This window comes from Oncorhynchus kisutch, linkage group LG16 (genome assembly GCF_002021735.2).
Source record: "Oncorhynchus kisutch isolate 150728-3 linkage group LG16, Okis_V2, whole genome shotgun sequence".
NCBI classification, from domain to species: Eukaryota; Metazoa; Chordata; class Actinopteri; order Salmoniformes; family Salmonidae; genus Oncorhynchus; species Oncorhynchus kisutch.
In genome coordinates this window covers 35,455,843-35,475,828 of record NC_034189.2, presented here as the reverse complement: position 1 = coordinate 35,475,828, position 19,986 = coordinate 35,455,843, and the positions used below count along the sequence as shown (strand labels likewise).

General features: G+C 41.9%; 1 protein-coding gene across 4 annotated transcripts in view; it reads right to left on the bottom strand.

Moving 5' to 3' along the window:
* Positions 1-19,986, bottom strand: part of LOC109906638 (neural cell adhesion molecule 2) — a 400,741-nt gene that overhangs the window by 101,690 nt on the left and 279,065 nt on the right. For all 4 annotated transcript variants that reach the window (XM_031792278.1, XM_031792280.1, XM_020504449.2 and 1 more), the window contains exons 4-5: positions 18,338-18,493; positions 14,587-14,724 (exon numbers count right to left, since the gene is read on the bottom strand). In XM_031792278.1, the coding sequence (XP_031648138.1) occupies positions 14,587-14,724; positions 18,338-18,493 (294 nt within the window). The remainder of the gene's footprint in view (positions 1-14,586; positions 14,725-18,337; positions 18,494-19,986) is intronic.

Here is a 19,986-nt window from a genome sequence, read left to right as displayed (position 1 = left end):
GACCCACTGGCTCCAGGTCATCTACAAGTCCATGCTAGGTAAAGCTCCGCCTTATCTCAGTTCACTGGTCACGATGGCAACACCCATCCGTAGCACGCGCTCCAGCAGGTGTATCTCACTGATCATCCCTAAAGCCAACACCTCATTTGGCCGCCTTTCGTTCCAGTTCTCTGCTGCCTGTGACTGGAACGAATTGCAAAAATCGCTGAAGTTGGAGACTTTTATCTCACCAACTTCAAACATCTGCTATCTGAGCAGTTAATCGATCGCTGCAGCTGTACATAGTCTATCGGTAAATAGCCCACCCATTTTTACCTACCTCATCCCCATACTGTTTTTATTCATTTACTTTTCTGCTCTTTTGCACACCAATATCTCTACCTGTACATGACCATCTGATCATTTATCACTCCAGTGTTATTAATCTGCAAAATTGTAATTATTCGCCTACCTCCTCATGCCTTTTGCACACAATGTATATAGACTCCCCTTTTTTCTACTGTGTTATTGACTTAATTAATTGTTAATTGTTTACTCCATGTGTAACTCTGTGTTGTCTGTTCACACTGCTATGCTTTATCTTGGCCAGATCGCAGTTGCAAATGAGAACTTGTTCTCAACTAGCCTACCTGGTTAAATTAAATAAAGGTGAAATAAAAATAAAAATACAATTATAGAGGGGGATAACTTTGACAATTTTCTTCTCTTTAGGAACAATACCAGTTTGCATAGATTGGGTCAAGATATATGTTACAGGCTCAGTAAACGAGGAAGACACTGATTTCACCAAAGAGACACCAATCTCATCATGACCTACTGCTGATATCTACCAATTATCTCCATCGCCTCCATTACATCAGAAGGATCAAACTGAACCAGAGAAAGGAAATGTCCCTTAATGTATTCCAAGGGATTTCCATCAGTTCTCTCTTTTTTGGGGGAATGAGAGGAACCCACATTCACAAGAAGTTATTTTTTATTTCACCTTTATTTAACCAGGTAGGCTAGTTGAGAACAAGTTCTCATTTGCAACTGCGACCTGGCCAAGATAAAGCATAGCAGTGTGAGCATACAACAAAGAGTTACACATGGAGTAAACAATTAACAAGTCAATAACACAGTAGAAAACAAAGGGGGGGGGTCTATATACAATGTGTGCAAAAGGCATGAGGAGGTAGGCAAATAATTACAATTTTGCAGATTAACACTGGAGTGATAAAAGATCAGATGGTCATGTACAGGTAGAGATATTGGTGTGCAGAAGAGCAGAAAAGTAAATAAATAAAAACAGTATGGGGATGAGGTAGGTGAAAAAGGGTGGGCTATTTACCAATAGACTATGTACAGCTGCAGCGATCGGTTAGCTGCTCAGATAGCTGATGTTTGAAGTTGGTGAGGGAGATAAAAGTCTCCAACTTCAGCGATTTTTGCAATTCGTTCCAGTCACAGGCAGCAGAGTACTGGAACGAAAGGCGGCCAAATGAGGTGTTGGCTTTAGGGATGATCAGTGAGATACACCTGCTGGAGCGCGTGCTATGGATGGGTGTTGCCATCGTGACCAGTGAGCTGAGATAAGGCGGAGCTTTACCTAGCATAGACTTGTAGATGACCTGGAGCCAGTGGGTCTGGCGACGAATATGTAGCGAGGGCCAGCCGACTAGAGCATACAAGTCGCAGTGGTGGGTGGTATAAGGTGCTTTAGTGACAAAACGGATGGCACTGTGATAGACTGCATCCAGTTTGCTGAGTAGAGTGTTGGAAGCCATTTTGTAGATGACATCGCCGAAGTCGAGGATCGGTAGGATAGTCAGTTTTACTAGGGTAAGCTTGGCGGCTTGAGTGAAGGAGGCTTTGTTGCGTAATAGAAAGCCGATTCTTGATTTGATTTTCGATTGGAGATGTTTGATATGAGTCTGGAAGGAGAGTTTGCAGTCTAGCCAGACACCTAGGTACTTATAGACGTCCACATATTCTAGGTCGGAACCATCCAGGGTGGTGATGCTAGTCGGGCATGCGGGTGCAGGCAGCGACCGGTTGAAAAGCATGCATTTGGTTTTACTAGCGTTTAAGAGCAGTTGGAGGCCACGGAAGGAGTGTTGTATGGCATTGAAGCTTGTTTGGAGGTTAGATAGCACAGTGTCCAAAGACGGGCCGAAAGTATATAGAATGGTGTCGTCTGCGTAGAGGTGGATCAGGGAATCGCCCGCAGCAAGAGCAACATCATTGATATACACAGAGAAAAGAGTCGGCCCGAGAATTGAACCCTGTGGCACCCCCATAGAGACTGCCAGAGGACCGGACAGCATGCCCTCCGATTTGACACACTGAACTCTGTCTGCAAAGTAATTGGTGAACCAGGCAAGGCAGTCATCCGAAAAACCGAGGCTACTGAGTCTGCCGATAAGAATATGGTGATTGACAGAGTCGAAAGCCTTGGCAAGGTCGATGAAGACGGCTGCACAGTACTGTCTTTTATCGATGGCGGTTATGATGTCGTTTAGTACCTTGAGTGTGGCTGAGGTGCACCCATGACCGGCTCGGAAACCAGATTGCACAGCGGAGAAGGTACGGTGGGATTCGAGATGGTCAGTGACCTGTTTGTTGACTTGGCTTTCGAAGACCTTAGATAGGCAGGGCAGGATGGATATAGGTCTGTAACAGTTTGGGTCCAGGGTGTCTCCCCCTTTGAAGAGGGGGATGACTGCGGCAGCTTTCCAATCCTTGGGGATCTCAGACGAGATGAAAGAGAGGTTGAACAGGCTGGTAATAGGGGTTGCGACAATGGTGGCAGATAGTTTCAGAAATAGAGGGTCCAGATTGTCAAGCCCAGCTGATTTGTACGGGTCCAGGTTTTGCAGCTCTTTCAGAACATCTGCTATCTGGATTTGGGTAAAGGAGAACCTGGAGAGGCTTGGGCGAGGAGCTGCGGGGGGGGCGGAGCTGTTGGCCGAGGTTGAAGTAGCCAGGCGGAAGGCATGGCCAGCCGTTGAGAAATGCTTATTGAAGTTTTCGATAATCATGGATTTATCAGTGGTGACCGTGTTACCTAGCCTCAGTGCAGTGGGCAGCTGGGAGGAGGTGCTCTTGTTCTCCATGGACTTCACAGTGTCCCAGAACTTTTTGGAGTTGGAGCTACAGGATGCAAACTTCTGCCTGAAGAAGCTGGCCTTAGCTTTCCTGACTGACTGCGTGTATTGGTTCCGGACTTCCCTGAACAGTTGCATATCACGGGGACTATTCGATGCTATTGCAGTCCGCCACAGGATGTTTTTGTGCTGGTCGAGGGCAGTCAGGTCTGGGGTGAACCAAGGGCTGTATCTGTTCTTAGTTCTGCATTTTTTGAACGGAGCATGCTTATCTAAAATGGTGAGGAAGTTACTTTTAAAGAATGACCAGGCATCCTCAACTGACGGGATGAGGTCAATGTCCTTCCAGGATACCCGGGCCAGGTCGATTAGAAAGGCCTGCTCACAGAAGTGTTTTAGGGAGCGTTTGACAGTGATGAGGGGTGGTCGTTTGACTGCGGCTCCGTAGCGGATACAGGCAATGAGGCAGTGATCGCTGAGATCCTGGTTGAAGACAGCGGAGGTGTATTTGGAGGGCCAGTTGGTCAGGATGACGTCTATGAGGGTGCCCTTGTTTACAGAGTTAGGGTTGTACCTGGTGGGTTCCTTGATGATTTGTGTGAGATTGAGGGCATCTAGCTTAGATTGTAGGACTGGCGGGGTGTTAAGCATATCCCAGTTTAGGTCACCTAACAGAACAAACTCTGAAGCTAGATGGGGGGCGATCAATTCACAAATGGTGTCCAGGGCACAGCTGGGAGCTGAGGGGGGTCGGTAGCAGGCGGCAACCGTGAGAGACTTATTTCTGGAGAGAGTAATTTTCAAAATTAGTAGTTCGAACTGTTTGGGTATGGACCTGGAAAGTATGACATTACTTTGCAGGCTATCTCTGCAGTAAACTGCAACTCCTCCCCCTTTGGCAGTTCTATCTTGACGGAAGATGTTATAGTTGGGTATGGAAATCTCAGAATTTTTGGTGGCCTTCCTGAGCCAGGATTCAGACACAGCAAGGACATCAGGGTTAGCAGAGTGTGCTAAAGCAGTGAGTAAGACAAACTTAGGGAGGAGGCTTCTGATGTTGACATGCATGAAACCAAGGCTTTTTCGAAGACAGAAGTCAACAAATGAGGGTGCCTGGGGACATGCAGGGCCTGGGTTTACCTCCACATCACCCGCGGAACAGAGAAGGAGTAGTATGAGGGTGCGGCTAAAGGCTATCAAAACTGGTCGCCTAGAGCGTTGGGGACAGAGAATAAGAGGAGCAGGTTTCTGGGCATGGTAGAATATATTCAGGGCATAATGCGCAGACAGGGGTATGGTGGGGTGCGGGTACAGCGGAGGTAAGCCCAGGCACTGGGTGATGATGAGAGAGGTTGTATCTCTGGACATGCTGGTAGTAATGGGTGAGGTCACCGCATGTGTGGGAGGTGGGACAAAGGAGTTATCAGGGGTATGAAGAGTGGAACTAGGGGCTCCATTGTGAACTAAAACAATGATAACTAACCTGAACAACAGTATACAAGGCATATTGACATTTGAGAGAGACATACAGCGAGGCATACAGTAATCACAGGTGTTGAATTGGGAAAGCTAGCTAAAACAGTAGGTGAGACAACAGCTAATCAGCTAGCACAACAACAGCAGGTAAAATGGCGTAGACTAGGCAACGGGGCCAACAGATAAAACAAACAAGCAGAATGGAGTACCGTGATATATGGACAGTCCAGCGTGCATTAGCTATGTAGCCAAGAGATCAGTGTCCAGGGGGCAGCGGTGGATGGGGAAGGGAAGCTGGACTGGCGAGTGTTATCCAGGTAAAAAAAAAACGAACAATGACTAAATAGCTTGTAGCTAGTTAGCTGGTTAGCTTCTGGAGGTTCTTGAGTGTGTTCTAAAAATAAATAAAAAATAATAGCGATTCCGTATCACATTGGGTGAGGCAGGTTTCCGGAAGGTATAAACAAATTAAAAGTCAAAAGAGATAGAAAGTAAATATGGGTCCGGTGGGCGTTTGGGACGCGGCGATTCAGGCGGTTAGCAGGCCTGTGCTAACAAGCTAACAGTTTGTAGGCCCGGGCTAGACAAGGTAGCAGTTAGCGGACCGGAGCTGGACAAGCTAGCAGTTAGCAGCCCGAATTAGCAAGCAGGGAGATAGCGAGGGCTAGAGAGTTAGCCTTTGGGGGACGTCGCGATGGGGTGAGTCTGTTTATTCCTCTTCATGCGGTGACATCGATAGACCGGTCGTGGGCCCGGGTATTGTAGCTCAGGAGTATGCTACGGTGGTAGCGCAGGCCGGGCTAGCTTCAAGCTAAGTGGGTGGAAACGCTAGCCAGGGGTAATCATCCGGGGTTGCGGTTTAGCTAGATAGCTAGTTGTGAAGATCCAGCTTATTTGGAAGCTTAGGTTTAGCAAAATGTTTTTAAAGGGATAGCTATGTAAAAAACGAAAAATATGTAAAAAACGAAAAATAAACAAAATATAAACAAAATATACAGGGACACGACACGACAGGACGACTTACTGCTACGCCATCTTGGATCATCGTATTTGATTGACATTAAATAACATCAGGATCACTATTTGTCATATTTATAACATTACATTGAGATGGAATAGTTACAGATCCTTCTATCTTATTCAACAGTTCGATTGATAATTTTATAGGATTTAAGGATTTTCTTGTAAAATGTATTTTTGGGGATATCTTAAGTAGGTGAGTAAATGATTTCTTATACTTTTTGTAATTTGCAGAATTCAGGTGAGAGGGATTTGTGAGAAACTTTTTATACAAAATTGTTTTGTTTTTTATTTAGGATTTTTTGAGAACGGTTGTAAACCAAGGTTTCCAGAATCATTCTGCTGCTCTCTTTCGCGGTTTAACTAAGGGAAAGCAGTGGTAAAAAACAGAGTTGAAAGATGATTGATTCTAAAAAAAAATCCATCTTAAAGTGCTCACAATTGCTTTAGTTAAATACACTACATTTGTGAGCGACCAGTTCAAATCAGTCTTAGGTAGCAACATTTAAATTGTGTTTTTACATTGGATAAAAGTAGAAACTCAGAGCTACAAAATGGCATATCATATACTACAGTTGAAGAACAATGGGAAAGTAATTATGCTTTGAAAGTTGAAAAACTTGAGAAAATTCCCTTTTAATGTTTTGGTACTACTACTGGAGAGCCCTTATTTGTCTACACCCATTCAGCATCGTTCACACCTTCTTAAGCTTTAGCCTCACCCATCCCTTTAAGGTAGATCCAAGTATTCTGTACTAACAGCAGTCAAACACCCAAGCTAACTTTCCTAGCTACTTCCAGACAAAAATTTGAGAATAGCTCACTAAACATTACTCGCCCTAGCAGAGCTGGTTAGGCTGTTATGTTATCCATAGCTTTGGTGACTGCAACTGTGCTGTCAGATTGTCCGTTAGTAAACTCAGAGCGTTTTGTATCTCGGAGCATTCAGAATGCACACTGGACTCTCTGACCGATGAGTAGGGTTGATCCGAATGTTCACAACGGCAGTCAAGTACCCAAGCTAACTGGCTAACATTGGCTAGCTTGCTAGATACTTCCAGACAAATGAGAGAACACCCCACTCTGACCATTTTAATCGACCTAGCAGAGCTGTTTAGGCTGTTTTCATGTCATCCAGAGCATTGGTGACTGTAACTGTGCTGCTGGCAACAATTTAATTACGCTTTTTGCAGATGTTTACTGACACCGGCCATATTCAACGGGTGTTGAGTGTTCGTAAATTCATCAGTTCTTCTGCGCTATGGCACACTCAGACAAGAGTGCTGTGAAATCGGAGTAGATGGATTTACGAATGCACTCGAAATGGTTACGTGATTAGTGGAGTTAAGACGTTATTTGTAAACAACCAACCATAATCCCAACTCATGACGTTACTAACCTGCATAAATCTGCAGGTAGCTAACCAATCTGGTTCAATGTTAGCTAGCTAACATTAGGCTATAGCTAGCCAAGCAAATGGCTCGGAGATACGAATAATAAGATCATACACATAACGTTAGCTAGCGGGCCAGCTAGCTAGCTAACAGCATGCTTTATTTTGAAATGAAACCACTTTCTGTCAAAGTTAGAAATGTGTAATATCTGAAAATGTACCTAGCTGGACTATACATCATTCATGGATGGACGTATGTCAGATGAAATGGCTGCCCTTAGTTTGAAAATGTATGTCTTCTCCTTAGCTATCATACTCTAATTCCACTGATTTCAAAACTCGGAGCAACACTTATGCAGTTTTACAACACAATATATTTTTTAAAAAGCTGCATTAAAACAGGATACTGACATACTGAGCAGCTCAAATTTACAGAAGCATGTTATATGGCAGACCAATCGAAACTCATCTCTCGGCATGTCCAGCCCACTCATTATCTCAGCCAGTCATGGCTAGTGGGAAGGTTGCTCCCTTTTTCTGTGGCTAAACCAACTAGGTTCGTAATTTAACAATTTTATTCATATTTACAGATGGCATACACGTTTATTATTAAGGCACATGTTTGAGAAGGTATTTCTGCCAAAAACACATTTTGATTTAAAAAAAGTGAAGTAGTGACCCGCGACATACGCCTAGTTTCCCTGAAAGGGGACACATTTAATTAATGCTACTAATCATTCTCAACAGTTCATTTTCAGCTGCCAAAGAGAAGTGGAAAATTGGAAAGTGGTCAGAAATGTCAGTATAAATCATACCCGTATTAGCCACGTTATTCAAAGAATTTGTAAAAACATTATCAATAATGGTGGCAGATGAACTGGTCACTCTTGTGGGCTTATAGATGAGGGAATACAGATAGCTGGAGTATAAAGTAAAATACTTATTTTCCACCATCATTTGCAAATAAATTCATTAAAAATCCTACAATGTGATTATCTGGATTTTTTTTCTAATTTTGTCTGTCATAGTTGAAGTGTACCTATGATGAATATTACAGGCCTCTCTCATATTTTTAAGTGGGAGAACTTGCACAATTGGTGGCTGACTAAATATTTTTTTGCACCACTGTATATAAATATCCAGTCCGCCTAAACAACTGGAGACCCTTACACTTATGTTGTGATGCCAAATTCTTTGCAAAATGCATAGCGCATAGAATTAAAAAGGTATTGTCGGATATTATTCATCCTAATCAGACTGTTTTTTACATGGACGATACATTGGTGATAATATAAGTACTGGAAACAATAGAACACTATGAAAAACCAAGCCTGGTATTTATAGCTGCCTTTGATCAAGTTTGACTGGAATTTATATATAAATGCCTGGACTATTTTAATATCGGAGAATCTCTTATACAATGTGATAAAGTTATATATAGTTAACCTAGGAGTAAAATAGTAAATAATTGCTACTTCTTAGAATGTATTAAATTGTCAAGAGGAGAAAAACAAGATTGTATGTCCACTATCAGCATATCTATTTATTATGGCCATCGAAATGCTAGCTATTAAAATCAGATCCAACAATAATATCAAGGGGCTTGTCTTTTAAATCTCCAATATGGATCTCTGCACAGCCTCATCTACGAGAATCTAGATAATTTGTTATAGTTTTTTCCCAGTTTACCTATATACTTATGGATCTGCCTACACTAATGACTTGTTTTTGAAATTATATGAGCAAAATATATTCCACTTTATTTGGAATGACAAGCCAGACAAAATTTTACGGGCCTATTTATATAATGAATATGAATTCGGGGGGGGGGAAATGATTAAATATTAAAGCATTGGACCTCTCACTAAAGGCTTCAATCACACAAAAACTAGAATTAAATCCGAACTGGTTCTCTAGTAGATTAGTAAGAATGGCTCACCTCATGTCCAGGAATCACCTTCGGGAATCACATTTTTCTCCAAAATATCGCTATTTTCAAAACAAGCCATATAAAGCTGATTGCAATTTCAATTTAATGCAACAGAAAAGACAGAACAAATATTATGTTTAAACTCAATATACTAACACTTTTTTATTTTATTTTTACAAAAAAAGTGTAATGTCACACATGTAGTTACAAAATGGATGAAGCAAGTGGAAAGGGAAGGATGTCAGGCAAATGTCAGCCCTACATTAAAGACCAAAATTGGCAAAAAATAACATTTGTGATAAATAAGATAGTATTTAATTTACAGCTACGTTATACTGTTTGCAAAATAGTTGGGAGGAGATTCCATGGCACATGGCACATGGTTTATGAAATGATGTACAAAATGAGGCGGATTAAAAACTTTTATAAAAATTATTATACAAAATTCTTGCAACCAATAGAATGTTATCTATATGGGGGATACAACCATCTCAGCTTTGCATTAGATCCCTTGTTTTGGTACTGCCCATGTGTAGCTTGTTTTTGGTCTCAGAGTCAGGAACGGCTGAAAAATGTCAACATTTCCATAGCACTGCTAATATTATAATAATACTCTTAGCAAAGGTGTTTATCTTTAATATATAATCTGTAGAAACTATGAAAATAGAAAGGTTCAGAAAGGTTCAGACTTTGAAACATCACAGCACAGTAGAAACATATATGGCAGCTAGAAACTGGTTTGGTCTTCAGCGATAGATGGGAGGATTTGAGGGTAGCTGAAGGCTGGGACAAAAAACAAACAAAAGATAACTCATGTAAAATATACTGTCCATTTTGCTCATACTGTCCTATAGAAAAAAACTCAAACAGGATGTACCCGTGAAAATAACTATTCATCGCTGGTCTGACCAATCGGAATCCACACCTCAAGATTGTTATGAACACCCAGACTGGGAAATGTTCTGGGCAGCCTAAGAGAATAACATTGAAGAGAATAACATACCCTTGAAAGTTGATATATATAAAAAAATATATAAAAAAGAGTTCTTAACAGGGCGTGTTTTTTTTTTACCCTCGATTCGGTACACTGATTCGGTAAGTGAGTTTATAAGGAAGTGCATTGGAGATGTTGTACCCACTGTGACTATTATTGGAATCGGCTACACTTGATCATTTATTTAATATCTCAATGTTCAGAGACAAAGCCTTGAATAGAAAGAGTTTGTATAAAGCCAGAAGGCTTTGGCATGTGTTTGATGGAGGAGAGGAGAGCGATGTGTTGATATAGGGAAGACAGATGGATATCTGTGGATTAGGTGAAGAAGGGGTTGAGGTCATTAGGTGAGGAGTGAGGTCAGTTCCCCTTAAGGAGGAAGAAGGAAGAAAGTTTAAAGTTCCTTGGCGTACACATCACGGACAAACTGAAATGGTCCACCCACACAGACAGTGTGGTGAAGAAGGCGCAACAGCGCCTCTTCAACCTCTAAAGGCTGAAGAAATTTGGCTTGCCACCTAAAACCCTCACAAACCTTTACAGATGCACAATTGAAAGCATCCTGTCGGCCTGTATCACCGCCTGGTACAGCAAATGCACTACCCACAACCACAAGGCTCTCCAGAGGGTGGTGCAGTATGCACAATGCATCACCGGGGGCATACTACCTGCCCTCCAGGACACCTACAGCACCCAATGTCACAAAACGATCATCATGAACAACCACCTTAGCCACTGCCTGTGCACACTGCTACCATCCAGAAGGCGAGGTCAGTACAGGTGCACCAAAGCTGGGACCGAGAGACTGAAAAACAGCTTCTATCTAAAGGCCATCAGACTGTAAAAAAGCCATAACTAACACAGAGAGGCTGCTGCCGACATACAGACTCAAAATCATTGGCCACATTAATAAATGGATCACTAGTCACTTTAATAATGCCACTTTAAAATGTTTACATATCTTATGTTACACATCTCATATGTATATACTGCATTGTATACCATCTATTGTATCTTGCCTATGCCCATCACTCTTCCATATACAGTATTTATATGTACATATTCTTATTCCATCCCTTTAGAGTTGTGTGTATTAGGTAGTTGTTGTGGAATTGTTAGATTACTTGTTAGATCTTACTGCACTGTCAGAACTAGAAACACAAGTATTTCAGTACACTCACATTAACATCTGCTAACCATGTGTATGTGACCAATACCATTTGATTTGATTTGTATGTTTAAGCTGGAAGTGGAAACCTAAGTATTGTTGTCCATTAGTTTACTCGAATTCGCGTGGTACAGTTAGGGGAAAATAACAAAAAAGGAAAATATATTTAATTATTTTACTCCAATTAGGGGATGGGTGGCAGGGTTAGGGGGAAAAAATAAAGAAGGAAAATATATATATAATACATACAGTACCATTCAAAAGTGAGGTAGTCCCCCGGAATGCATTTCATTTAACAAGTGTGGCTTGTTAAAAGTTAATTTGTTGAATATCTTTCCTTCTTAATGCGTTCGAGTCAATCAGTTGTGTTGTGACAAGATAGGGTGGTATATAGAAGATGGTCTTTTACCAAAAAGGGCTAAGTCCATATTTTGGCAAGAACAGCTCAAATGAGCAAAGAGAAACAACAGTCCATCATTACTTTAAGACATGAAGGTCAGTCAGTTGCAAAAACCATCAAGTGCTATGACGAAACTGGCTCTAATGAGGACCGCCACAGGAAAGGAAGACCCAGAGTTACCTCTGCTGCAGAGGATAAGTTCATTAGAGTTACCAGCCTCAAAAATTGCAGTCCAAACAAATGCTTCACAGACTTCAAGCAACAGACACATCTCAACATCAACTGTTCAGAGGAGACTGCATGAATCAGGCCTTCATGGTCAAATTGCTGCAGAGAAACCACTACTAAATGACTTCAATATTAAGAAGAAACTTGCTTTGGCCAAGAAACAATGGACATTAGAGCAATGAACATTAGTCCGGTGGAAATCAGTCCTTTGGTCTGATGAGTCCAAATTTGAAATTTGGACTCACCGCCATGTCTTTGTGAGAAGCAGAGTAGGTAAACAGATGATCTCCGCATGTGTGGTTCCCACCATGAAGCATGGAGTGGGTGGTGTGATGTGTGGGGGTGCTTTGATTTAGAATTTATTTATAATGATAGAATTTATTTAGAATTAAAGGCACACTTAACCAGCATGGCTCCCACAGCATTTTGCAGCGATACGCAATCCCATCTGCTTTTGCACTTAGTGCGACTAACATTTATTTTTCAACAGGACAATGACCCAAGACACGTCCAGGCTGTGTAAGAGCTATTTTACCAAGGAGCGGGATAGAGTGCTGCATCAGATGATCTGGTCTCCACAATCACCCGACCTCAACCCAATTGAGAAGGTTTGGGATGAGTTGGACGAAAGAGTGAAGGAAAAGCAGCCAACAAGTGCTTAGCATATGTGGAAACTCCTTCAAGACTGTTGGAAAACATTCCAGGTGAAGCTGGTTGATAGAATGCCAAGATTGTGCAAAGTTGTCATCAAGGCAAAGGATGGCTACTTTGAAGAATCTCAAATATAAAATATATTTTGAGTTGTTTAACACTTTTTTGGGTACTGCATGATTCCATGTGGTATTTCATAGTTTTGATGTCTACACCATTATTCTACAATGCAGAAAATAGTAAAAATAAAGAAAAACCCTTGAATGAGTAGGTGTGTCCAAATGTGTGACTGGTATATGGGGGATTGGAAATTATGCAGACAATTACACTGATAGAATCCACAATGTAACTGCAATATTAAAGCTGACCTCCCCTACAAAAATAAATAAATAAAAATAAATCATTGATGACTCTTTTCAAATCCAATGTATTTTCCACGTCAGAATAAGTTGAAAAATGACATTCGAACAATGTTGATTCAACCAGTTTGTGCCCAGTGGGTTACTTCTGAGTTTTTCCTTATCTCAGTCGGACACACTCTATAGTGATGGCTGCGGTGGAATGTCCCATCTCCGTAGCCGGATGGCGGGTGCCATGTTGCCGGGTGGATAATAGGACTCGCCTCATTGAGCAAGCTTATTGGATCTTCCTCACAACTATAAGTGGTGCTCTAAATTGAACACAATCCGTGTTTTTTTTTCCACCGAGTGCGTTTATTACATTAGGTGGGAAGAGCAAGATAGCCGAGACAATATTGTGGGCGCTCATGCATAACCGGTGCTTATAGCTCGTGAGAGATCACATTTCAATCACTCCCGAAACACTCTCAGGTGGCTTGCATTCCTGGCTTCACTGGGGCCTTCCTGAGGACAAATTATAGAATTAAAATGACAACCTTTCACTTTTTGGGCTACAAAGCCCCGAGCTGGCACTAATTGAAATCTTCAATCACAGAAACAGTGTGAATATAGAAGAAATCAAAGGAGCGGTGGCAGCTGCTCCTTTGATCATTAAGTAGCTCTATAATGAGCCTGTCTAGATCGGTGAGTCTGTTCTTTCTCTCAAACTAAGCCGATCTGAGGTGAATGCTCAGTTCATATGTTCAACACAGCACAATTTAGTGACTCTACAGTTCTAACTGCTGGAGTCACTGCCTTTGTAGCGGTGGTGGTTCAAAACTACACTTGCGTGATGAGTAACCTTGCTTGAGACCTGATGGACAGGTTCAAACCCCTGTCCATCACACTTCCACCTACACCACAGGATGCTGCTGAGGGGAAAATGGCTCATAATAATGTCCGGAACAGAGCAAAGGGAATGGCATCAAACACAAGGAAACCATGTGTTTGATGTATTTGACACCATTGCACTAATTCTGCTCAAGCCATTACCACGAGCCCATTCTCCCCAATTAAGGTTCCCTCAACCTCCTGTGACCTACACAATTAACCAGATTAATTCTGAATCAATGACTCAATTCTTACACACCAGGTATGATTATTTTAGTATCAATAACTCAAAAGAGAACCTGAATTGAATCATATCAGAGAAAAATAAATGTTCCACCACTATTGACAATCTCTACCACCGGAGACAGAAGTTCCTTCTTTGTATGAGACCAAGTGTCTCTGGACCGATAAGCGTTTCATTTTGCCTGTGGTCCTGGGGTGCGATTGTTTGGGACCTGGCAACCCTGTACCTGTGCCAGTGCTGTGACTGTGGAGTGTAGGAGGGTAGAATGATTCTGTCTCACTAGGTGACTCTATTCTCACCCTGGGAGGAGCAACAATTCTGTATGCCACTGATCGATACACCCCAGTGCCTGGCCTAAGAGAGCCTTTACACTGTGGCTCCGTAAGGGGCTTCTCATCCTTAACATCACTGCTGTATGGCTGCTATTGTAGAAGGGACCATTGTATATGGTTGGATAGGCTTTTGATACGTATAAAACGAGAGCAGGTAGCCGTATTGTATGCTACACTAGTCTTCATAAGTCTGCTCTGAGATCAGGCCCAGCTGCTACAGTGAGAGGAAAAATATGTCTGGGTAGGGTTTTAATGATTCTGATTTGTTGAGCTTTGTTCATTCAGAGAACCAAGGTTACATATATAACTGAACGTTTTGGTTATGATAGTCAAGGGGAGATATGATATGATATGCTAGCTAGATGGCTAACTCTGCGTTCACCACTGCATATGAATGGATAGGTATTAGCTATAGTGGACTCTATAGCTTCTCACCATTCACCACCACCTCGATGTCGACAAAGTCGATCTCGCCGCGGGCCTCCACTCGCGCCTCGCAGCGGTACACGCCCTCGTCTGCCTTGGTCACCTTGTGGATCTGCAGGTTGTTGTTGGGCAGCACCTGGAACCTGCCTTCGGGGGGGGGGGGGGGGGTATAATAGAGAGAGCGATACAGAGTGACAAAGAGAGTGATAGAGAGGGATAGACAAAAAGGGGGCAAGAATAGAGAGAGGGATAGAGCATAAGAAAGAGAGGGGTAGAGAGAGAGTTAGAAAGAGACGTGTATAATAAGGAAAGAAAGATACAAAGGAAAACGATACAAAGGAAAAATAGTGAAAGGAAGTACCATGACTCCAATCACACTTGCTATCAAATAATATTTTCAGAAATCTTTATCACTTTTAGCTTTTTAAAATAAAGTTAGCTAAGCGAAGTGAGATAAATACTTTAGCAATTAAGTCAGTTTACAAAAAGTTTCCCATCCTTCTTAATTGTTGTCACTGGCAGATAAGTGATAACCCTATCTCTCTCTGTCGAGCGCAAAGCTATTTAAAACCTTGTCCCGTAATTAGCGTGGATTCTTTTTTAAAGCACCCCTATCTCTACCTTTAATCATTACTGCACGGTAAGGGGAGATAGTACGTCGAAGGGAAGGGCCTTTGAATTTCAATTTTAAAAAATGACTACTTTCAAAGGATTCAAACAAATCATTTACCTAATCAGGAAGTCTGTCTATGTGATGGGTGAATGAGAGGGAAGGTGTAGGAGGAAAAGTAATGATGGGGTGACAGAGTATTGGTAAACAAGTCTGAACCTGCAAATTAACTTCTGTCCATCATGCAAGAGCCATGAATGTGTTCCCAATAGTCGAAGATACATTTTATTCCTTCTCCTTTCTTTCTCAGCCCCAAGATGTGTTCCAATAATCGAAGATACTTTCCCTTCTCCTTTCCTTCTAAACCATAGGATGTGTTTCAATCTAAGACACTGTTCTTTCCTTATCCTTTACTCCTTTGTTACAGGATGTGGTTCCAATAGTATACGACACCTTTGTTTCCTTTCCTTTTAGGAGCAATGATCTGAAATAACTCATTTAATGAAGAAAAATAAAAGTCGATAAATATGGTGGAATTATTTCCTGTGCTGTCACTTACAGTATCAGTGTTTAAGACAGACGGAATATCTCCTTCATATCCCCACATACTGTATCTCAACAACATAAGCACACAAAAAAATAAGTGAAGAGATAATACAAAATAAAGAAAGAAAAGATCATTAAGGTGGAATAATATCCTGTACTGTAACTTTTAGAAAGATCTTCTTTCCACAGATCTCAACAACATGGGAACAAAAAAAATAGTATATAAAAAGTAGGAAGACATAATGGAAGAATAATATTCTGTTCTTTCACTATTCAGTAGACATGAAGGAAGATATACAGTGGGGCAAAAAAGTATTTAGTCAGCCACCAATTGTGCAAGTTCTCCCACTTAAAAAGATGAGAGAGGCCTATACTTTTCCTCATAGGTACACTTCAACTATGACAGACAAAATGAGAAACAAAATCCAGAAAATCACATTGTAGGATTTGTAATGAATTTATTTGCAAATTATGGTGGAAAATAAGTATTTGGTCACCTACAAACAAGCAAGATTTCTGGCTCTCACAGACCTGTAACAACTTCTTTAAGAGGCTCCTCTGTCCTCCACTCGTTACCTGTATTAATGGCACCTGTTTGAACTTGTTATCAGTATAAAAGACACCTGTTCACAACCTCAAACAGTCACACTCTAAACTCCACTATGGGCAAGACCAAAGAGCTGTCAAAGGACACCAGAAACAAAATTGTAGACCTGCACCAGGCTGGGAAGACTTAATCTGCAATAGGTAAGCAGCTTGGTGTGAAGAAATCAACCGTGGGAGCAATTATTAGGAAATGGAAGACATACAAGACCACTGATAATCTCCCTCGATCTGGGGCTCCACGCAAGATCTCACCCCGTGGGGTCAAAATGATCACAAGGGCGGTGAGCAAAAATCCCAGAACCACACGGGGGGACCTAGTGAATGACCTGCAGAGAGCTGGGACCAAAGTAACAAAGCCTACCATCAGTAACACACTACGCCGCCAGGGACTCAAATCCTGCAGTGCCAGACGTGTCCCCCTGCTTAAGCCAGTACATGTCCAGGCCCGTCTGAAGTTTGCTAGAGAGCATTGGGGTGATCCAGAAGAAGATTGGGAGAATGTCATATGGTCAGATGAAACCAAAATATAACTTTTTGGTAAAAACTCGTCATGTTTGGAGGACAAAGAATGCTGAGTTGCATCCAAAGAACACCATACCTACTGTGAAGCATGGGGGTGGAACATCCTGCTTTGGGGCTGCTTTTCTGCAAAGGGACCAGGACGACTGATCCGTGTAAAGGAAAGAATGAATGGGGGCATGTATCGTGAGATTTTGAGTGAAAACCTCCTTCCATCAGCAAGGGCATTGAAGATGAAATGTGGCTGGGTCTTTCAGCATGACAATGATCCCAAACACACCGCCCGGGCAACGAAGGAGTGGCTTCGTAAGAAGCATTTCAAGGTCCTGGAGTGGCCTAGCCAGTCTCCAGATCTCAACCCCATGGAAAATCTTTGGAGGGAGTTGAAAGTCAGTGTTGCCCAGCAACAGCCCCAAAAAAATCACTGCTCTAGAGGAGCAGCAACAGTGTGTGAAAACCTTGTGAAGACTTACAGAAAACGTTTGACCTCTGTCATTGCCAACAAAGGATATATAACAAAGTATTGAGATAAACTTTTGTTATTGACCAAATACATAATTAGCAAATAAATTCATAAAAAATCCTACAATGTGATTTTCTGGATTTTCATTTTTTCATTTTGTCTGTCATAGTTGAAGTGTACCTATGATGAAAATTACAGGCCTCTCTCATCTTTTTAAGTGGGAGAACTTGCACAATTGGTGGCTGACTAAATACTTTTTGCCCCACTGTAAGAGGAAGAACGAAGAAAGCATGGAAGCGAGCATCGGACCACCAAAAGACATTTGCATCCTCTACTCTAAATCTTCTAGGCAGGCTTGTTAACATGCTTTATTGTCCAACAATATGTTTAATGAAATCACATGCTTTGGCTTTTATTGCTCGAACTTACTATTTATAGCGTCAAACCCCTGACAGAATCTGGGGAATACATTTTTCATAACAGTGGTTTGTTTAAATAGGTTACATCCCAAATGACACCCTTGTCACGATACAGTGCACTGCATATGAACAGGGCCCATAGGGCTACATAGGGAATAGGGTGCAATTTGGGACACGCCCATGTTCTACAGTAAGCACATTTATTAAACTGATGTCTCAAAATGGTGTGTGAAGCAATCTGACATGTAAACTGAATTGATTAGATGTTACATTTTTTGATGCGCTAGCAAACCTGTTAATTGTCTTCTGATATCAATGATAATGTAATTATCAGCTGTTTCATTAAAAGCAGACTGTAAAATAACATCAAGGAGTGGGCCCATAAAAAAAAATCAAATTACATTTTCACATGAAAATATCACTTGATTTCTATATGGCCTGTACTGCTCAATAGATTACTTTTCATGAGTCAAGTTCTGTTGCTATTATGGTAGCTACAGTAAGCACGTTACAAAGTTAGGCATTTTAACAAGCAAATAAGGTTTACCAACACATCAACAGAGGCAGCATGTATCAAATGACCATAAGCAGACTTACTGTAGTGCTCCTCTGTGATCTCCATGCTCCTGAAGCCCTTTTGGTAGAACCAAGTGACCGCGGGTGCCGGGGAGGCGATGACATCACACACGACCTCTGCCGCCTCGTCGTGACGGAACTCCTGGGGGGACCTCACGTTGCGGAACGTCAGCTTCTCTGTCACATAGGAAATGAGGTAACAGGAACTGAAGACACATTAGAGATGTCTTTCCAAGAGAGTTTATGTTACAATATTCACGCAAGTATACCATTTAGAATGCATGGCCAATACATCACCTCATTCTAAGTAGTATGCGAGTGTGGACTTTGGAACAGAGCCCAAGTAACGTGTATTGATTGAGGGAAACCCTGCAGTGGAGTAGAGCGTAAACTCCATTCTATAGAACAAACTGTTTTACATATTGTTTATAATTCTACAGCACTGAGACAACTCGGATTCTCTGTGCTCTAAAATAGTCCCATTAACTTTCCCACAACATATTGAATGAATCCTCCCACCCCAAAAGTTCTGTTTGTAATCAAATGATTGATTCAACTTGTGTTGGTCTAAAGCTGTGGCACCTGTCTGACAAGCCCTGGCAGATGGTTGATAGGTTACACCTGGGGAAAGCTGACTTGGTACCTGCATTTCTCTTCTCTTAAAAAACACTCCACCACCCGTAGTGCTGGCTAGTGTCGTCAACTTATCACACGGCGTGTGTGTATGTTGTATGGAGAGAAAAAAAGAGTGTGCATGCATGCGTGTGTATTTGGCACGTGGAGTTTGGCACAGGGTTATCCACTGTGTGTGGCACAATGAAAGTGTGTATTAATCACATGCATGGCCTTATTTATTTCAGTCCCATCCACTAGATCACTCTGCAACCTAGCACATTAGCATTTTTCAAAGTGATTTATGTCAGGCGGCTCTTCAAAACATACTTTTTTCTCTTCGCTGCTCTTTAAAGTGCCTTGCATCCTCCTGACTCTGAATGTGAGATTCAATCCTCCTCATCTGCCCGGTTTCAATCCACGGCACGTTTTAAAGCTGTTCTGGTAAACATTTTGTTTTTCATTTTCTCAATCCGTCACTTGGTCTCTCCTCTCTCTCTGTGTCTCATTCCCTCACCCCCTCTCTTGTGCTATGCCATTCCCTTTAATTCCCTTACATTTTACATCTCTCCCTCTCCTTCTCTCACTAAATCTCAAATTCCCCCACCCCTCTCTCTCATTCTCTCCCTCTCCTTCTCTCACTAAATCTCAAATTCCCCCACCCCTCTCTCTCCATTTTTCTCTCTCTTTCGCGCTCTATTTAATTCCCTCACTCCCGCTTTCTCTCTTCCCCTCACTCCCTCTCATTCCCTCTCCCTCTCCTTCCCCCAGTTCTCTCCCTGGGATTCAAACACGTTGTTTTCCCTTGTTCTCACGCTACTTATTTTCCATTTCCTGTCTCCTTTGTCGTTACCCTGCTCTACAAGAAAATCAGTAAGAAAAACAAATCCTCTCGTGTAACAGTCTACCGCTCACTTGACACCGTCACATTGGTAACACAGTGAGAATTTCTCTTCCGTCATTTTGCCCACATAGCTGCAAGGGCAACTGTCAAAGTGGGGTGACATGACAATTTTCTTGGAGCTCCCTCAGGTGGGGCATCGACTGCCTCCAATGTC